General features: G+C 63.0%; 3 protein-coding genes across 9 annotated transcripts; 1 reads left to right on the top strand and 2 right to left on the bottom strand.

Moving 5' to 3' along the window:
- Positions 227–10,164, top strand: LENG8 (leukocyte receptor cluster member 8). Of its 6 annotated transcripts, none has more exons than XM_018063134.1 (16): positions 229–368; positions 2,002–2,094; positions 2,710–2,884; positions 3,211–3,312; positions 3,880–3,975; positions 4,210–4,462; positions 4,665–4,806; positions 4,953–5,141; positions 5,400–5,678; positions 5,761–5,901; positions 6,034–6,319; positions 6,731–6,832; positions 6,916–6,984; positions 7,108–7,237; positions 7,313–7,520; positions 8,974–10,164. In XM_018063134.1, exons 2-16 carry the CDS (start codon positions 2,057–2,059, stop codon positions 9,134–9,136), a joined length of 2,373 nt encoding a protein of 790 aa, XP_017918623.1. In that variant the 5' UTR covers positions 229–368; positions 2,002–2,056; the 3' UTR covers positions 9,137–10,164. The 6 variants fall into 6 exon arrangements, with proteins under 6 accessions (XP_017918621.1, XP_017918622.1, XP_017918619.1 ...); XM_018063135.1 differs by having other exon boundaries at positions 230–368; positions 3,883–3,975; XM_018063132.1 differs by having other exon boundaries at positions 227–368; positions 4,668–4,806; positions 7,313–10,164.
- LENG9 (leukocyte receptor cluster member 9) lies at positions 9,968–11,900 on the bottom strand. The gene is given in 2 exon segments (XM_018063136.1): positions 9,968–11,488; positions 11,491–11,900. Coding segments are annotated over 2 exon segments (1,599 nt in total). The 5' UTR covers positions 11,804–11,900; the 3' UTR covers positions 9,968–10,202.
- Positions 12,669–18,613, bottom strand: CDC42EP5 (CDC42 effector protein 5). 2 transcript variants are annotated; one of them, XM_018063138.1, is made up of 4 exons: positions 17,928–18,613; positions 17,559–17,700; positions 13,879–14,041; positions 12,669–13,206 (listed from the first exon to the last, which is right to left on the bottom strand). In XM_018063138.1, the coding sequence occupies exon 4, from the start codon at positions 13,204–13,206 to the stop codon at positions 12,745–12,747; it is 462 nt and encodes a 153-aa protein (XP_017918627.1). In that variant the 5' UTR covers positions 13,879–14,041; positions 17,559–17,700; positions 17,928–18,613; the 3' UTR covers positions 12,669–12,744. The 2 variants fall into 2 exon arrangements, with proteins under 2 accessions (XP_017918627.1, XP_017918626.1); XM_018063137.1 differs by lacking the exon at positions 13,879–14,041.

Consider the following 19,971-nt stretch of genomic DNA (forward strand, 5'->3'; position numbering starts at 1 on the left):
TTATACCTAGAAATAGTAATGGCTGCCACCAGCTGGACCAAAACAAGGATGCCTGGGAGGGCGCAGGGCCCGAGCGCTCTACCGGGCGTGTCCCCTCAGGGCCACCGTCCGCAGTCCAGTTTCCGCCTTGTCTTAAAACGTCCACCCCGTGGTTGCGTCACAGGAGGACGGGTTCTAACCAAGTTTGCGGCGTCTATTGGCTGCCCGCGGTGACGGGAGGCGGGGCGAAGCATCGGCGTGACGTCAAGACGCCGCGGTCCGGACGTCGAAACTTAAAGACAGGAGCCAGCCGGGTCAAGAGCACTCGCGGAGCCCTGTTGCCGTCGCTTGGAGCCGCCGCTGACGAGTCCCGGGGTCGTACGGCCGAGGTGGGTGTGGCGAGCGGGGGTGGCCGGGCGGGCGGGCGGAGACGGCGTTTCCTTCTGGCCTTCCGCCCGCGGCCCCCGAGGCCTTGGCGGCCGTCGCACCAACGGACACCGCGCGCGAGCGACGACAGGGTGTGGCGGGGACGCGGACCAGTGCGCCTGCGCGCGGGGAGCGGGACGGGCGGCCGCGCACCGTCGCGCCTGCGCTGTCGGGCGCCGCTCCCCGCCCCCGCGCTCGGAATTCCTGGGCCCCGAGCACCCCTTTCTTCAGCTCCCATTGACCCGGCGGTTCCACCGGAGGACCGCGTTGCCCCGGGCGACGGGCCCCCTTGCTCTTTCTTCGCCGCCTCGCCCGGCTCCCCGGGACGTGGTGTGCAGGCCTGGCGCGCCGCGGCCGGGGCGGTGGCTCCGGCGCCGATGGCTAGGATCGGGATCCGGGCAGGCTGTTCCTCCCCCCGGCGTCCTTGTTTGCTTTCCTTGGGCTCGCGGGACGGCCAGGTGCTCCGCTCGCATCCGCGTCTCCTTCCTCCCCCTCAGACCTGCCCGGAAACCTCCCTTCCGAGTTGCGCCAGACCTTACCCTAAGTCTTCCTGTCCTGGGCTCCCCCTCAATGCCCCCAATCTCTCGGGACCGCAGACCTCTGCGCCCCTACTCTTTCGCTCACCCCCATTCCGTCTCTTCCCTGAGGCCCTTTCTTCTTTCAGACTCCTGTTCCTGTCGCCCCACTTGTAGGACTTCCGGGTTCCCCAGCGGGACAGGCTTTTGGACATACCCATCCTTCTCAGTTACCCCTTCGAGTCCTGGTCCCTCCCACCCAGTCTTCGCCCCCAGGGCGCTCCTTCACTTTCTTGCAGTCCTCTCCCTCCCGCTCCTAAGTCCCTAACGATATTAGGGGTCTTTTCAGGCACCCGCAAAACTTTCTGTCCAGACCCCCAGCCAAGAGGATTTGATGCCTCTTCTCCTGGACCTACTGTTGTTTCTAGGAACCTCCGTGTAAGAGTTTTCTCTGTCCTTAGGGGATCTTCCGGAAATTAGGCTGTTTAAGAGTTTTCTAAGAACTCCTTTCCTTACTTCAGGGCTCTTCTCTTTGCCTTCTTCCGGCTCCAGGAGTAACTTCTGGAAATTCTCATTTCTTCCCAGGTTTCTCTGTTCTCCAGTGTTTTCTCCTCTCCTTTCAAGACTCCTTCAAACATGTCCTTCTTTACAGGCTTTCCTTCAGAAGTCTTTCCCAGCCTCCCAGCCTTAAACTTCACGCAGACCTTGTTCATTAGCGCTTCCTCCCTACCCCTTGCCTGAGGTCCCCCCACCTGCCCTCTGCCCCTCCTGCAATCGGTCTCAGGGTTTCCCTTGAACGTTTCCCTTTCTTCATTTGGGTTTCAGATCATTCTTTTTCTCTTTGGGAAATTCCTTTCAACTTTTTTGCTTTCAAATCCTTCATTTTCCATCTAGAGCGCTGCAGGGGGCGGCCAGGGTCTTTCCCTGGGGCTGTAGCCCATTTATTTATTCTCTTCAGGCTGTTTACCCTATTGACGCCTTCCTCCTCTGGCTTCTTGTGAGTCATCTGCTTCCCTTCGCTGGTTTGTGACATGTTTCTTGCTCCTTCTTGATTCTCCTTAATTCGTTTTTTGCCTTACAGACAGTGAAAAAGCATTCTGGCTCCCGAGGTCCACCCCTTACACCCCAGGGTGCAGATGGCGGCCAACGTGGGTGATCAGCGCAGCACAGATTGGTTAGTGGGGCTGGAGGGATGGCATGGGGGTGGGGGGCGGTGAGAGGAAGCAAGGCCCAGTGTTGGGCTCTGGGTGGGCCCTCACGCAGCATGGGGGTCATGATGCTGTCGTCCCTGTGCTTGGGCTGGGGGTGAGGCGCTTGTGTGAGCTTTCATCATTCACAGTACAGTGCTTGAGTCACAAAACTCTGATGACTCGGTTCATCAACTGTGATTAAAGGGGCAACCTCTAACACTTCATACTCAATGTTTTTTTTTTTAGTTCCTTATTTTTTCCAAAACAGTGTGGTGATTAACTGTCTGACTGAGGTGGCATCAGACAGAATTTGTGGATTCTTAAAACAGTTAGGCCTGCTCGGCCCCAGGTCTTAAGTTCTGTGGTTACTGGGCATCTTTTTGTTTGACTTTTAACAGCTGTACGTAGCAGGCATCTGGTGAAGCACCTTAGGTAGGCAGTGGCGTTCACGGCTCACGGAGAGCTGTGAGCAGGAGCTGTCAGCACGCCTCAGGTCAGATGCGGAGGCTGTGGGGCTCCAGTCCTGGCGTTTGCCGGCCTGCACCCTGCCCGCCGCCTGTGGTGGGAGCGGGGGCTGACTCCACGTGCTCCTCCCGCAGGCCCTCTCAGTACAGTATGGTGGCCGGGACAGGCAGAGAGAACGGGATGGAGACTCCCATGCACGAGAATCCGGAGTGGGAGAAGGCCCGCCAGGCCCTGGCCAGCATCAGCAAAGCAGGGGCCGCCGGCAGCTCCGCCAAGGCCAGCAGCAACGGGCCTGTGGCCAGTGCACAAGTGAGAGAAGTCCCCGAGGGACTGGGAACCCTGAGCGGGGCGGGGAGCACAGTGGTGTCCTCTGGGATCTCCAGGGCAGGGCGCTCTGAAGATGCTCCCAGAGCCCTTGAGTGGGGATGCCTGGTCTGTCTCCTTGAGGAGTCTAAGGCCAGGTGATCCTCACCTCGGGGAGTCCAGCCTGAGGAGGGAGAGGTGCCTGGGTGGGATGGCAGAGGGGGTGGCTCTCCATGGAGAGGTGGCAGACCCGGCTCCGTCCCGGAGCAGTTAACTCCTAGGAAATGGGGCTCCCGCCTGTAGCCCTCAGGCCCGCCACCCTCTGTCCACAGTACGTGTCGCAGGCAGAGGCCTCAGCTCTGCAGCAGCAGCAGTACTACCAGTGGTACCAGCAGTACAACTACACCTACCCCTACAGCTACTACTACCCGGTGGTGAGTGCCCAGCGGGGGCGGGCTCCAGGGCAGCTGACGGATGGACCACAGCAGGGGCGGCTGCAGGAAGGCCCTCCCCGGCTTGGGGCCTTCCGCGGTGCACCCCAGGCCCACTCCTGCTCCCCACTCCCTGCCCTCCTTGTCCCTACGCTCCTTGCAGAGGGCTGCCTGGAACAGGCTTCCTTGGAGCGGCAGGCCCGCCGCCCACCCTGCCGGCCACTTGGCTTCTCTGCCTGGCCTTCCTTCTTCACTCACTGGGGGAAGTGTTAGGTGTCTGCAGCTGGCTTCATCGGCACTGGGTTCTGTGTGCACAGTTATTCTGTTGTAGTGTTTAGACGGGGTAGTGCTCAGTAGATGGCTGTTGAACACGGTGAAACGTGGGACAGAGAGAGGTTTTCATCTTATCTTGTAACCTATAGCATGAGCCAGTTTGGTGCGTTTATGTGGTGAAGGGAGGGGTGAGAGATCAGTGGCAGATTGCTGCTGAGGTCTGGGAAAGGGCAGGGCCAGCCCCCCCGCCCCGGAAGAAGTGGGCCTGCGGCTGACCCCTTCCTTCCTTGCCCCCAGCAGAGCGTGTACCAGAGCTACGGCTCCCCCTCCCAGTACGGCATGGCCAGCTCCTACGGCTCAGCCGCGCCCCAGCACCAAGGGCCTCTGAACCAGGTAACGCCCATGCCCAGCCCTGTGGCCCGTCCAGGCAGGGGTATGGTGGGAGGCGAGGAGGAGCCTGGGCCCCCTGGAGGTCAGCAGGGTGGCTGTGGTAGCTGAGTCTGCACCCAAGGGTCGCTCTGAGGTCGGGGTGGGGAGAGCTGCACGCTGAGGGATGTGACGGTGAAAACTGGAGCAAGGACCAGCCCGGAACGCCCGATCCGCCCTCAGCACCCATTTCCCCCACAGCCCCCCGTCCCGGGCATGGATGAAGGCATGCCCTACCAGGCGCCCCCTCAGCAGCTGCCCGCGGCCCAGCCCCCCCAGGCCGCCAACCCCCCGCATGGGGCCCATCCTCTGAGCAGCGGCCCCCAGCCTGGGACAGCCCCTGCCACCCAGCACAGCCAGGCAGGACCCGCGTCAGGCCAGGCCTACGGGCAGCACACCTACCCTGAGCCGGTCAAGCCCAAGAAGGGCCAGCAGCTGTGGAATCGCATGAAGCGTGAGCGCCTCGGGGTGGGGAGTGGGGGCGCGGGGCGGGGTCCTCACTGGTGGGAGGCATTTGGGAGCTCTGACCTCGCTTCCAGTGTTGGGACCAACCAGGCTGTGGGTGTTGCTGCTCGGGAAGGGGACGGGATTCCCAGCTCAGGTGTCCGATTCTGAGGGGTGGGGCCAGCTGACCCCAGCTTTTCATGCCCTCACAGCAGCCCCTGGGACTGGGGGACTCAAGTTCAACATCCAGAAACGGCCCTTTCCCGTCACAAACCAGAACTTCAGCTCCACCACGGAGGGCCAGCACAGCGGCTTCGGCCCACAGCCCAACCCCGAGAAAGTCCAGAACCACAGGTGACTGCCCGTGCCATCCCTGAGAAAGCAGACGGTGCTCTCTCCCTCCTGTGGGCTCCCTGGGTGTTACAAGGGGGCTGACGAGGGTCCTGGCCCAGGTGTGGGGGCTGCTCCCCAACCGGCTGTACACGCCCGCCCTCCCCCAGGGGGAACCTGTCTGGGAAGCCGGACGACTGGCCGCAGGACATGAAGGAGTACGTGGAGCGCTGCTTCACGGCCTGCGAGTCGGAGGAGGACAAGGACCGCACGGAGAAGCTGCTCAAGGAGGTGCTGCAGGCGCGGCTGCAGGACGGCTCGGCCTACACCATCGACTGGAGCCGCGAGCCCCTGCCCGGGTGAGTCGAGGGGAACACACGGGGAGCCCCACCGAGAGGCGGGCAGGAGGGTTGGGTCCTGGAGCGGGAGTTGGCTGGGCTGGAATTCTGGGGCATGCGAGCTGGGGGGCGTGTTACTCATCGGCTCGGAGCACCTCTCCTTTCTGCACCGTGTTAGCTGCATGTGAAGCCTGGGGGGTGCCCTTCCTCTTGAGCGCATCCTCAGGGCGGGGAACAGGAGGCACCAGACGGTGATGCTCTGCTCTGCCGTATCCTCAGGCTGACTCGGGAGCCTGTGGCCGAGAGCCCCAAGAAGAAGCGGTGGGAGGCACCCAGCACCCTCCATCCTCCCAGGGGGGCAGCCTCCACGACCAGGGGCGGGGGTGCCCAGTCCCAGCGAGGGACACCGGGGGCTGGGGGCGCCGGCCGAGCCCGGGGCAGCAGCTTCGCCAAGTTCGGCAACCGCAACGTCTTCATGAAGGACCACAGCTCCTCCTCCAGCACCGACTCCCGCTCTCGCTCCTCCTCCCGCTCCCCCACCCGCCACTTCCGCCGCAGGTGCTGGGCCCCCCCGGGCGGGTGGCAGGGGCCCCCAGAGGGGCCAGGCCCAGCCTCACCTTCCCGCCCCTCCCTCCGGCAGTGACTCGCACTCGGACTCCGAGAGTTCCTGCTCAGGCAACGAGTGTCACCCTGTGGGCCGCAGGAACCCACCCCCCAAGGGCCGGGGAGGCCGGGGGGCCCATATGGACCGGGGCCGGGGCCGGGCACAGCGGGGCAAGAGGTGAGCCTTGGGCTGACGGCAGGAGGGGTTGGTTTGGGGGTCCTGGGAGGAAGAGGGAGGTGTCTCGGGAGCGTTGGAGAGGGCAGTGCCACGCCCCCCGCACCCCTTCACGCCCCCCACCCCCTCCCCCAGGCACGACCTGGCACCCACCAAGCGCAGCCGAAAGAAGATGGCAGCCCTGGAGTGTGAGGAGCCAGAGCGCGAGCTGAAGAAGCAGAAGCGGGCAGCGCGCTTCCAGCATGGACACTCGCGCCGCCTGCGCCTGGAGCCCCTGGTGCTGCAGGTGGGCAGCCTGGAGGGCAGCACGGCCGACCCTGACTGGCAGGAGCTGCAGATCGTGGGCACTTGCCTGGACATCACCAAGCACTACCTACGCCTCACCTGTGCTCCTGACCCATCCACAGTGCGCCCTGTGCCGGTGAGTGCCCAGCGTGAGGGCAGCGCCTCCGTGCCTGGGAGGCCAGGCCAGGGCGGGGCGGTGATGGGCTGGGGGTTGGTGCACCCAGGGGTACTGACCTAGAGCTTGCACTCGGGAGACGAGTCCAGGAGGTGGGGCCGGCCTCGGACCTCCATCCCTACTGAGGAGGCCGGTGCCTGCGAGACCTGGTGCATCCCCAAGGCCCGAGCTGGGCGCACGGGTGCAGGAGGCTGAGGCTGGGAGTGCGCTCTTACTGTTTGCGGTGCTCGTTTCTAATGCTGACACGCAGTCACTGAGGGTCTGATGCTGGAGCCCCCACTTTGGGACTCTAGTCCGTGGGCCCCTGGCGGATTTTAGCCCTTTGGGCAGGTGCTGCCCGGGCCACACTGAGCCTTACTTCACCTGCCCCAGGTTCTGAAGAAGTCGCTGGGCATGGTCAAGTCCCACTGGAAGGAGAAGCAGGACTACGCCTTCGCCTGTGAGCAGATGAAGTCCATCCGGCAGGACCTCACGGTGAGGCGGGTGCCGGCGAGGGGCCGGGGCAGGGCCGACGGGGGAGGCCGGCTCTGCTGTGACAGCCGCTGTCCTCCCACCAGGTGCAGGGTGTGCGCACCGAGTTCACGGTGGAGGTGTACGAGACGCACGCGCGCATCGCCTTGGAGAAGGTGAGGGCGGGCAGGGCCCCGCCCCGCCCCACCCCACCCCACCCCACCCCACCCCAGGCTTTCAGCCGTCCCCCCACCCAGCCGTGTGGGCCTCACTCTGCCCCCTCACGCTCTGCCCTCCAGGGGGACCATGAAGAGTTCAACCAGTGCCAGACGCAGCTCAAGTCGCTGTACGCCGAGAACCTGCCGGGCAACGTGGGCGAGTTCACCGCCTACCGAATCCTCTATTACATCTTCACCAAGAACTCGGGAGGTGAGGCGCAGGACCGTGGCCCTGGGCCCCTGACTCGGCCCCCCGAGCCCCCTGACCCCGAGTCTCTGGCCACAGACATCACCACGGAGCTGGCGTACCTGACTCGGGAGCTGAAGGCGGACCCTTGCGTGGCCCACGCCCTGGCGCTCAGGGCCGCCTGGGCTCTGGGCAACTACCACCGCTTCTTCCGGCTCTACTCTCACGCTCCCTGCATGTCTGGCTACCTCGTGGACAAGTTTGCAGACCGGGAGCGCAAGGCTGCGCTCAAGGCAATGATCAAAACGTATGTAAAGCTGAGCTCCACCCCGCCCAGGCCGCGGGCCGCCCTGTCTCCTCCCCCTACCTGTGCGCTCCTCCTCATCTGGACCCGCCCTTCTCTGCACAGCCCCCCGCCCCTCCCCTCTCTCCTGCTGCTCTCTGCTCAGGGCAGCCTGGAACCCCCCGACATCATCCCCTATGTCCAGGCCCCCTTCATCCAAAATCTCCCGCTTCCCCGACTCTCGAGGCCGAACCGCGCCCCGAGGCTGAGCGCCCCCGTGGGGCAGCCCGCAGAGCCGGCCCCGCCCTCGGCAGCTGTGAGCTCAGCGACCGGGCCTTGCGCCCTCGTGAGGGCTCAGATGAGTTTAGGGCCGAGTGCAGGCAAGCGAGGCCGACAGCCTCCAAAGAGGGTGCCCTCTGCCCTGGGCAACATTGTGTTCGCATCTGTTAGGAGGGAGGCGCGCCAGGTGGGCTAAGGACACCCCTTTTGTCACGGCCGGAGTCGTCCCGGCTTCTAGGGCTAGAGGCCGGGGATGCGCTGAGCGTCCCATGGTGCCCAGGTCGCCCCCACCAGGGCCAGCTCCTGAGGTGACAGGCTGCCAAGCACTGCTCAGAGGTCCCAGGGGCCTTGGGAGCCACGGGGCTCGGTCTGGGTGGGGGTGAACACCCACTGAAGGTTAGGAGGCTCCTTGTGGGCTCCAGTGTGGGATGAGAACGTTTAAGGGTGAGGTAGAGGGCAGGGCCAGGGAAAGACAGGCAGTGAGGCGGGCTCAGCAGACAGGGCAGGGCGCGGGCTGTTTCCTGCCCAGAGTGCCGAGGGGCCTGTGTCTGAAGGGGCCCGCATCTTCAGCAGAAACTGCCCCCTGTCCCAGGGCCAGTCCCACAGACGGCCAGGGTTCGAGGCAAGAGGGGTCCCATGTCCCCCACTAGTGTGAGCTCAGTGGCTGTGCCCCTGGAGCCCTGCTCCTGGGTGCGTACAGCTGGGTGGGCCCGCTGCTGGGAGGGCGCACGCACAGAGCTGCTGGCCGGCACCGGCCCACCTCCTCTTAGCTGGGTGCTCAGCCTCCTCTGACCAGGGCGAGGCAAGCAGGAGGGGTGGTCCCCAGATAGGATCAGCCCCCTCCAGCCCCCGCCCCTCGCATCGATCCCCGCCCCCCCGGCCTCGGTGGGCCCTCTTGTGAGGGTCTGCGCAGGCACCCAGCCAGCAGAGGAGCCAGCTGGCCCTTCCCTCCCATCCCCTCCTCCTGTCCCCTGCTCAGGTAAGTGAGGGCGAAGGGGGGCGCAGCCGGGGCCGGGGTCCGACCCCACCCCGGGCCCCCCTGAGCCGCTGAGGTGGGGAGGCTGCGGGTGGGAGCAGGGCTGGCAACTAATGGGCTGAGGAAGCCTCTCGGGCACCCGAACGGGGGCGCCCCCTCCCTGCCCGTGGGGCCTTCCCGCGTCTACCGCCGCCTCATCACCTTCTCCTCTTGTCTCCGTAGCTTCCGCCCAGCGCTGCCCGTCTCCTACCTGCAGGCCGAGCTGGCCTTCGAGGGCGAGGCCGCCTGCCGGGCCTTCTTGGAGCCCCTGGGCCTGGCCTACACGGGCCCGGACAACTCCAGCATCGACTGCCGCCTCAGCCTGGCGCAGCTGCCGGCCTTCTGAGCACCAGCGCCGCGGGGGCGGGGGGCTGGGCTGCAGATCTTGTCTTTGAGCCATGGACTTGGGGTGTAAATTAATTCGTGGGGAGAGGGCTCCTGGAAGAGCCCTCGTCCCTGCCCCCGTTTTCCCACCGGGGAGTCTGTACAGAGATTTTTCTACGTTTTTATTTTTGGCCTGAGAGGGTCGGGCTGGGGAAGGGGGGGGACGGGCAGCGTAGGGCCGGGGGCGAGGTCTATAGGCTGGTCTGTCTGTCTGGCCCTCCACTAATGCTGTCTCAGTGTTTTTTCTCTCTCTCTCTCGAGCTCGTACTCCGGTACCGACCCAGCACCCTGGCCCGTCCCATGCCGGGGGGCAGGGCAAGAAGACAGGCCGCTCCGCCCGCGCCCGCCCACGGCGGGGGCACGCCCACCGCCCGCCTCCCGCCTGCTGCTCCACAGACTCTTGTTGCCAGCCCTCCGGGGCCTCAGTGTTTGGGGCGAGGGGAGCCGCCTAGAGACTGTGCCCTGCCCTCGGCCCCCGAGCCCAGAAGCCGCCGCCGCCGCCACCCGCCACGCCACCGCCACACTGAGGATTCCGGAGGCCGCCGCGGGACCTCGCCGGCCGGGCCGCCTCGTCTGCAGTTGTATTGAGTTGTCTCCGTGTCCCCCCTCCCCCGTGTCTCCCCTGCCCCGTCCTCCCCCTCCTCGCACTCTTCCCTCGGTTCAGCACAGGTAAAGCGGTTACCCTCCCTCCCCGCCTCATGGATCACCAGCTCACGTCATGTTTCCTTCTCTTTTCTTTTTGTGTGTGTTTATTTAAGTTATTTTTCTTCCTCCCCTTTTCTTTTCCGTCTCCCTCCCTCTTCTGCCATGTAACTGGAGGGTGCGATGAGTTGCAAACAGCTGGACTGTCAGGCTGCTTCTCTTCAGATGTCCTCCTCTGCCTCCCCTCTCCCCCTTCTCCCCTCCCCTTTCCTTCCTTCATTCTTTCCTTGGAGCACTGAGCACCACTTGGAAGCTTGAGAGAAACCAAAATTAAAGAGAGAGAGAGAAGCCGCGTGCGCGCTTTGTCCTTGTCTGGGGCCCGGCCCTTATTTTGGAGGTTGACCTCCCAGGGGGAGTTCGGCCACCGCCTGGTAGGTGGCCCCGGCCCTGCCCACGCGGCACAGCCAGAGTGTCCCCAGGGGCTGGCTCCCCAGCTCCTGCCGCGGGCTGACCTCGGGGAGGCAGACTTGGGCGCCCTGGGGCACCTTGGCCAGGGTGAGGTGGGGGCGTATCCCCCCGAGAGGCTGCAGCACTCTCAGCCCCTTGGCCTCCAGCCTCTGGCTCAGCCTCTGGGCCAGGCTCTCCAAGGGTGGGGACGGGGGAGCACAGAGCACGTGGGAGCCCAGGCGTACCAGGCGACCGAACCTCAGCCTCAGAGGGACCTCAAGCCCGGGGTCCGAGAGCGCGTGTCTGAGCGCGGTGACAGCCGCCGCCGCCTCCCCGGGGCCCGCCAGCCTCAGCAGGGCTAGGGTCAGGTGGAGGGCTTCAGCCGGCACCATGAAGGCCGCGCAAGCTGCTGCATCTCCTACCAAGTCTTCCTGGACCTTGGCCACCTTGGCCCGCAGCTCAGGCTCCGTCACCATGAGCGCCACGAAGTGCGTGGGGCGGGGCTGGCGAGAGCCCACGGCCCCGGCCGCTCCTGGGTCTACAGGCCAGATCCCGGGACCCCACTCCATTCCCGTCTCACAGAGGCTGTCCGAGGGCTTCCTGCCACGGGTCTTCATGGCCCTGGCGGCGGTGGGGGCAGTTGGCTGCAGCGCCTTTCCTGGCGCCATCCACGGGGAAGCTTGGCCTCCAGGGTCGGCCGACTCCCACTCCTGGGTCCTCGTTAATGCGCCTGCCAGCGTCAGGCACCCAGCTTCGGGGCTTCCCCCGTCCGAGGCCAAGGCTGCCCGGAGTCGGGGCTGGGCTGGCTGTACGGGGTCCCCCGCATCCGTGCCAAGGCGGGTGGCAGCTACGCTGTCCAGTGCGCCTCCGGTCCCGTCCGTATCCTCACCGCCGAGCGCATCTCCGACTGAGCTGGCATCCTCCCCGTCACTCGTATCGCCGTTCCCGTGCGCGTCCCCGCTCCGGTCTCCACCGTCGTGCACGTCCCCGGGCCGGTGCGCGTTCACGCCGCCGCTCTCAGCTCCGGCTCCGTGCGCGTCCTCGCCGTCGAGCGCGTCCAGGATGGTGGGCCCACGGCCGGCCGCCAAGCCGGAGCCAAAGACGAGGTCGGTGCGCGAGGCGCGGTCCCATACCAGGCGGCCGCGGAAGCGGAAGTAGCGCACCCGGTGCTGCGGCACGGCCAAAACGCCCGGCGCAAGCGCCGCTAGCGGCTCGTCCCAGCAAAGGAAAGGAAGGGCTCCTCGCGCACGCCCAAGAAGCGGTCGACATAGCCCACAGAGAAGTCGGCCGGGTCGAGGCGCGGGTCCCAGCGGATGCGCTGGATGACGGCGTCAGCCGTACGCAGCGGCGGCTTCTTGGCTTTGGCCTGGTCTTCGGCCTCGCCTCTAGGCTGCGGCGGCGCCGGCGCCCCGGGGTGGGGCTGGCGGCAGCGGGCGCCGAAGCGGCAGCGGCCCTCCAGGAAGAAGCGGCAGGCCGGCGGGGCCGCGGGTTCCGCGACCGAGACCCCCGCGGGCGGCTCCGGCCCTCCGGCCGCCGCCATAGGCGGAGCGTACGGAGGGCGCGCTCGCCCGGCACAGGCCGCTCCTCGCGGGGTCAGCCCTGCCCGGCCCGCCGTGACATCACGGGCGCGGCTCCCGCCCCTGCCCAGCCTGGAAAGCGCCACCGCCCCGCGCCGAGCCCGGGGAAGCCGGACACCTACGGGCGATCTCGTTCTGTTGTGGCCCCGCCCCTGCCCACGCCCCCATCGCGTGTGGCCCCGCCCCTCCCGGGCGCGTAGCCCGCCCCGCTCCGCTCCCCTAGGGCGCGGGTCGGCTCCCCTAGGGTTCGCTAGCGCGGCTCGCCACTCGTGCGCCCCGGAGAACCTGGATGCCCCCGCCCCCCTAAGGATCTGCACTGCTGCCACGCCCCTCCGGGCCCCCCTCGGGCCTCGCCCTCCGCGGGAGAACCGGACGCCTGCGGGCTCAGCATGAACTTCGCAGCCCGGATTTCGGGCACCCCTGTCGGCCTCGGGGCGTTCCTTTCCTAGGGGACCACGCCTCCTCCCGGCCACTTTCCCTGCGCGTCCGCTCCCGGGATAAAGGGCATCCTTCCTGGGCGGGATCCACCGGCGGCGCGGAGCTCCCTGGGTCACAGCCCTTCGCCGATCGCCGGGAGGCGTCCGGCCGGCAGCGGCGCGCGGCCCGCTTTGCTGAAAGAACTGTGCAGTGGGAGCGACCATGTCGGGGGCCACGCCCCTGTCCCTCTTAAAGGGGCCGCATCCCATTACACCAGGACCATCGAATTTCTACCACCATCCAACCGGCGGGAACCAGAACCCCCTGCAACACACGTGGCTCTTAGGGGTGCCGGGACCCTGTCACCCCGTCTCGTTACCGCTCTCCACGTGAAAAGTGAACAGACGAAACCCGGGACACAGACCTTGTCGGTTTATGTAGAAAGAAGTGGGGCGCTGGGCGGTAAGAGCGCAGGGAATGGGGGTGCCTACAGGCCGATGACGTCGTCCGGCTCGAGGTCCGCGTTGGCAAGGCAGCGGGCCCGGGGGTGCTGCGCCTCGGGGCCGGGGTCCACGTCCGGCTTGGCGGCAGCGGCGCCCGGGCGCTCCGCGTCCATCACGCCCAGCACCGCGTCCAGCATGGAGGGGCCCAAATCCAGGTGGAAGGACAGCAGCGGGTCGGCGGGCGCGGGCGCACGGAGGGCGGGCGGCGAAGCCTGCGGCACGGCGGGCGGCGGAGCAGTGCGCGGGGCCCCCGCGGGCGGCGCCCTGGGCTCAGGGGGTGGCCCGCCGCCGTGGCGGCTCAGGAACGAGGTGTCCCCGAAGGCGTCGCCGCCGCGCCCCACGTGCAGCGTGTGCCGGAAGTCGCCGAGCGGCGCGGAGATGGACAAGGCGCCGCGCTCCGGCCGCTTCTTGGGCTGCGCGGGGCCCAATTGCTTCAGCACCGGCATCTGCGGGGTAGGGGCGGGTTAGCACGGCCTCCCCCAGGGGCGCTGCCGAGGCCTGCCTGCCGAGTTCCCAGCCCTGGCCTAGCCCGCGGTGCAAAGAATGCTCCGGACACGCACAGCACGACCGTGGTGGGGGTACGGGGGTTACTTCCATTTTACAGCTGGGGAAACTGAGGCCCGAGATCACAGCTGCTTGATTAAAAACTCAGACTCAAATTTAGGTCTGCCTGTATGTTAACTGCACTCACAACTAACGTTTGAGGATTTCATACCGCAGAGAACCAGCAAAACACGCTTCACCAAGCCTGCGGACAAGTTTCTTCCCAAACTTGGCAGAAACTCCACCCTGAAGACGGGCTCCCCTAGTGGCTCAGACGGTAAAGAATCTGCCTGCAATGCAGCAGACCCGCGCTCGATCCCTGGGCCTGGAAGTCCCCTGGAGAAGGGACTGGCAACCCACTCCAGTACTCTTGCCTAGAGGATTCCCTGGACAGACGAGCCTGGCAGGCTAAGGTCCATGGGGTCACAAAGAGTTGGACACGACTGAACGACTATCACTCATTCCACTCTTAAGGCAGAGCTGCCCCTGTCCTTTAGGGGAAGATGCGGTGCCCAGAGCCTGCCACACTTCTAGAGGCCTGCACAGTTTTAAACGTTTTAATTTATTATTATTACCTTTCTGAGCCTCGGTCCTTAACTGAGGCCGCTGGCCGCCAGCTCACGCAGGGCGGGGACAGGCACAGGTCTTCCTCTCCGGCACCACCTTCCAGGCCCACAGAGCTCACGCAGCCCAGAGGAGGGCAGAGGAGACCCTCTCAGACGAGGGGAGCCCCCCACCCTGTCAATACACAAGGTACAGAAGCCCTTTCTGAGCCGAGGGATGCTGTGTTTTGATTTATTTCAAAATGTCTGGATTATGTTTGTCTTTATACCAACGTGGTCGTAAAATATAATTATAACATATGTAATTATGTCCATGAAAGCTTTGCCTGGGACACACAAAAGTCACAATGTAGGCTGGCCTGAGGATTCTAATTTGGGAGGTTTAGGGTGGGCCTGGGAATCTATATACTTGCACATGTATGTGTGCGTGCGTGTGAGTCCGCATGCACACTCAGCCGTGTCCGACTCTTTACAACCCCATGGACTGCAGTCAGCCAGGCTCCTCTGTCCATGGGGTTCTCCAGGCCAGAACACTGGAGTGGGCTGCCATTTCCTCCTCCAGGGGATCCTCCCCACCCAGGGATCCAACATGCATCTCCTGTATTTGTAGGTGGACTCTACCACTGAAACCATCCCCTCCCCACCATCAACAGCGTTTAACACAGTGTTTTACAATTTCAAATTATCTGGTTTTGAAACAAGCAACATAATATCTTACTTCTTGCTAAGGGTAACAGTAGTAAGAATGCAAATTTTCCTATGTTAAAACATGGCAAGAATGGCCTAAATTCCAATCTGGCAGCTCATGAACTATAAACCAGGTGCCCTATGGCCACATGACTTCATGACTTGATGGTAAATAGATACGTCCACCAACCTTTGCCCATATCCTGGAACTTGGCTGTTTTTATGGAACTTCTGGGAGGGACTTTGACGACCTTGTACTTTTGTTTTAACAGTCACTGTTGTAATAATAATAATAAACATTCTTTCTATTTGAATTGAAGCCCCCGCTTTGCCACCTGTATGAACTGAGATAATTGATGTGATCGCTTGGCTTGTTTTCTATCTGAAAATAGGTAAAATAACACTACCTTCCTTGTAGGACACACAGAAACACTCAAAGAAAACTATATTTGTAACACCACCAGTCAATTGATAGTGATAGCATTGGGGATGGGGGGGGAGATGTGTCCCCAAACAAAACTGTGGAACAAAATTTAGATTTCATAAAATCCTCTGAAGCAGGCAAAGCATTGTCCTTTTAGTAACCACCACCCTGGGAAATACCATCTTTTATGTGGAGAAAAATTAAAGCCAGAGGATTTGAAATAAGTATAGATGGCTGTGGTCTGAGGGCTGTCCACTCCCCTACTCAAACACACATACACACATCACATTTATTTCTCTTGAAAAACCAGTCTTGCTTGACCACCTCTATAGCGCTTCTCAAAATTCCCTAACCTCCACCCAGGTGAATAAATACATTTTACTGCAATCTGGAACACAATCACCATTCCTTCCCCACCCCACCCAGTGTATAAGGGAAACAACATTTATGAAATGAGACTGCTCAGCACATGCTAGGCACTTGGATAGTTTCAATTCTAATCTACATTATTATTTTGGCCGTGCTATGCAGGACCTTAGTTCCCCAACCAGGCATCGAACCCACAGCCCCTGCGGTGGAAGCCCAGAGTCCTAACCACTGGACCACCTGGGATTCCCTGTTAGTCTTTTTTAACGCTGACCTCTTCTCATTAACAAATCTCAATCTACAGTTTAAAAAAAAAAAAAAAAGTCTCAGAGCTAGCAGTGCCCCGTCTCACTGAGCCGTGGATTATAGGTGAAAAAAAGCAGAACTCAGGAAGGCAGCTGCCCAGACTTGGATTTGACTATGCACATTGCTGGGTTGCTTTGGGCAAATTACTTACCCTTTCTGACCTCACTTCCTCATCTCAGAAATGGAATGTTACTCATAGGATAATTCTTAGTCTCTTTGCAAGAAATAGTGAGCGGGAATTCCCTGGCAGTCCGCGTGGTGAGGACTATAGCTTTCACTGCAAAGGGCACTGGTTCAATCCCTGTTTAGGGAACTAAGACCCTACCCTGTTAGCCAACCAGTGCTACCAAACAAAAAAAAACCAGAATTGGTGAGATATTGCCCCACGGAGAGTCTTGGCATGGTAGCCAGCACACAGAAAATGCTGTGTGCTCCGTGGCCAAACCTTGGATCATCCTCGCCGGTCCCAGAGAAGGAAACAGATGCTGAGAGAGGGCACGTGACTTGCCCGAGGTCACAAAGCAGCTCTGCAGGCTTCCAGAACCCAGAGTCATGCCTTCAGCTGCCAGCTGCCCCATGCGTTGGCCCCCGCTGGACGGCTCTCCGCCACTGCTTCCTCTCCTGCCCACCCTCCACCTTGCCCTCATCCCATCCTCCCACCACCCTACAGGGTGATAGTCCTGCCATTTCCCAACACTTAGCAGCTCCTTAAGATCTTGGTCTCTCACAAGCCATGCAGACAGAAGGAGGGAAAAAAAAACCAAACAGCCAGAACTCACTCTCTCAACCTCGCACCTCAGTTTGCTCCTCTGAAAACTGGGAAGTTGAAATGCCTATTTGCAAGGGGCTGTCCTAGAGTGTACTCATGGTGCTGACATTGTTTCCCAAGCACTCACCCTGGGCCAGGCAGGGGTCTAAGCACCTCAGGCACATGAAGGAACTCCCGCGGCCCTCCTAACAGTCCCCTGTGAGGGGAGAACCCTGCTACTATGTTCGTTTTAGAGATGTGGGTGACAGCTTGAGGCACAGAGAGGTGAGGTAACTGGCCCTGGGTCACACAGCAGCAAATACTGCCTGAACCTGGAGCGCAGGCAGACGAACTCCGGAGTTGGAAGGCTGTTATATCGCTCATGGTCCCAAAAGGGTAGGGCGTGCAGACCCGTGGGAAAATAAATAATGCTTTCATATCAAGGCCAGGGACCTACACCCTTGACCCTGTTTGTTTGCCTTTTTTTTTTTTTTTTTCCATTCCAGGTAAGAACAACGAGTTAGAAATTGTTTTTGAAAGCCACCGCTTCTCCTGGGTAGTTCTGAGAACTCGGGGTGACCGGGGGAGGGGAGGGGTGGGGTGGAGGGGGTGCGGGGTGCAGTCCGTCCACTTCTCAGAGCCTCGGTGTCCCCTGAAATAGAAGGCTCGAGTCTCCTAGTGTGCCTGATGCAATGAGGTCATGCTCGGAAAGAGCCAGTGGCGGGGCCAACTCTGCACAGAGGAGCTGTTGTGTGTGACGACCTCGGGCCGGGCAGAGAGCAGGAGCCGCGACCCTGGGCCCGCGCGCCCCTCCTCCCGCCTCCGCGCGCCCCACCTTTCCTGCCGAGGCTCCAGCTGCGGGGTGGGGGGGGGACGCACAGCTGGCTCTGCTCCGTCCTCTCCGGGCCCCAGCCCGCCCCACATCCAGCCTGGCTGGTTCTCAGCCCCGTGGGAGAGGCGACCAGGCGGGCGGCACGCGGACGGCGCAGGGGGACCGGGGACCGGGACCCCACCCCGACCCCCTTGGGGCTCCAGAGCGCGCTTCCTGAGGCCACGTGGCTGCGGCCCCGGCTTCAGCGGCCGCTGTCCCTTCGGCCGTCTGTCTGCCCCTCTCCCCTCTGGACTTGCCTGGGGACCCCGGGCCCGCCAGTGCCCCCTTACCTCGCGGTCCTTGCCGAACCGGGCGGGCGCGCTCTCAGGCTCCGGCTCCGCCCGGGACCCACTCCTCTCGGTTCGGGGCCCGCCTCCGCCTCCTGGTCCCAGGCCCGCGCCTCCCTCCGCCTTCCTCCGGGCGGGATCTCACCTGCGAAGGGCCCATCAAGCGGAACCTGGAGGGGCACTCACGACCCGGGTGGCCGGCCCGCAGAGCCCCCTCCTTCTCTCCTGGGTCCCGGGAGCCCTGACTCAGTTCCTCCTCGGCCTCAGGACGCGAGGGGGGTCCCAGACCACCCCCCGGCCTCCCCTCCACCAGCTCCGGGAGTCTGAGCCTCACCCCCGCCCCCAGAGCCTGTCACCCGGTCCCCTCTTTACCTGCACCGGGAACGGAAGCGTCAGCCCCTCTCGGGGGCCATGATGGGAGCCCAGAGGGGCGCAGAGTTCCCGCCCAGTCCAGCTCGGCCCGTCTGGGGCCGAGAGGGTTAAGGCAGTAGGCCCCTCCCAGGCCTCCCTTATCCCCCCCCCGCCCCCCCTCCAAAAGTTGGCCTCTAGGATTTAAGGACTAAGAAGCCGCGGCGGAAAAGCGGAGGCCCCTCCAGGCTGAGTGTGGGGGCGGGAAGTGGCCGGGACTGGATGTGCGGGTGGAAGGACCGCGGAGGGGGTGGGGGATTGGATGGACGGGGCGGCCCCCCAGCCCGGCCCCTCCCCTGCCAGCCTGGAATTTCCTGCAACTGGGGAAGTCTGGCTGTTTGGAAAGAGTAATTTCTTCCAGATTGCAGCGGTTGGGGGAGCGAGTGTGGGGCCTGGAAGAGAGAGAGAAGCCGACAAGATCAGGCAGTGAGACCGGCGGTACGAGCGGGTGGAGGTGGCCGCGGAGGGCAGTCCTCTGCCTGCGGTGGAGAGTTGAAGGTCCGGGCCTGGGCGTCAGCTCGCTAGGGGCCCGCGCCGAGCGGTACGAGAAGACTCAGGGTGGAGGGGAGGACGATCCCCAAGGGGATGAGGGCGGGAAGAGCCCCACCTCGGAGAGGAGGCCGGCTCGGTTGTGAGCTGGGATGGAGGGGCTGGAGAGGAGGGAAAGAAAGAGAAGGCGCTCAGTCGTATCCGACTCCCATGGAGTGGGGCCCACCCGGCTCCTCTGTCCTTGGGGATTCTCCAGGCAAGCATACTGGAGAGGGATCTTCCCCACCCAGGACTCGAACTCAGGTCACCGACATTGCAGGCAGACACTTCACCGTCTGAGCCACCTTTGCGGCCAAGAGCAGGGAGGGTCCTGGATAAGGAGGAGGTGTGGCTTGACCTGAATCTTCCGAAGCGGGAGGAGTACATGTTTACAGGGCCGAGGACCGGAGGGAGCGGGCCAGGCCGCCAGGTGGAGCCCAGGGCCCTGAGGCCCCGGGTGGAGCCTGGTTTGCCTGGAGAGAAAGCCACGGGGAGCTTCTGATTTGTCCTGACTCGGGCATTAAGCGGGAAAAACAGGGTCAGAACTTGAAGGGGCAGAGAGTCCACGTCACAGTCCAGAAGGGGGATGGGCTGGAACAGTGGCTCAGATGGTAAAGAATCCGCCTGCGATGCAGGGGACCCGGATTCCATCCCCGAGCGGGGAAGATCCCCTGGAGGAGGGCACGGCAGCCCACTCCAGTATTCTTGCCTGGAGAATCCTACGGAGAAAGGAGCTTGGCCGGCTAGGGTCCACGGAGTCGCAAAGAGGCGGACACGACTGAACGGCTAACACTTTTTTCTTTCACATTCAAGGCAAAGTTTAAGGTGGGGGTGGCAGAACGGTCACCCAAGATAAACGTTTCAATAACAACAGCATTGTAGTTAGTCATTTTCTGTTGATGTTTGGATTCACATTACAGTGCATCATTTTAAAGGGATTTAGTATATTCTCAATGTCGTACAACCGCCACCTCTCTCTGATTCCAAAACACTCATCACCTCAAGCAGACAAACAAAAGACAAACTCCCCCACCTGGTCGGGTCTGCACCTGGTCTGCTGCGACAGGCTGCCTGGGTCCCTCTGCGGCATTCACTCCGTCTCTCCACCTGAGTCCCCCTTAGGCTTCACACTCCCTGGTTTGCAGGCCTGCTCCACTGTCCTGCCTCTGGCCAGAGAAGGTCCTGGTTATGTGAGGCCCACCTGGGTGGCAGCCATGGCGATGGCTAGATCTAATGCGTTACTCCGTAATCAGCACAAGTCACATGCTGCTGAGGTGGCTGTGCCTTCCCAGTGGCTCAGTGGTTAGGAACCCGCCTGCCAATGCAGGGGACCTGGGTTCAGTCCCTGATCCCAGAAGATCCCGTGTGCCGCAGAGCGACTAAGCCTGGAGCCGCGCCTGTGGTTCAAGCCACAGGCACTGCGCCCTCACACGGCAACCACTGGAGACCACGAGCCGAAGCCTAGGCTCTGCAAAAGCAC

This window comes from Capra hircus, chromosome 18 (genome assembly GCF_001704415.2).
Source record: "Capra hircus breed San Clemente chromosome 18, ASM170441v1, whole genome shotgun sequence".
NCBI classification, from domain to species: Eukaryota; Metazoa; Chordata; class Mammalia; order Artiodactyla; family Bovidae; genus Capra; species Capra hircus.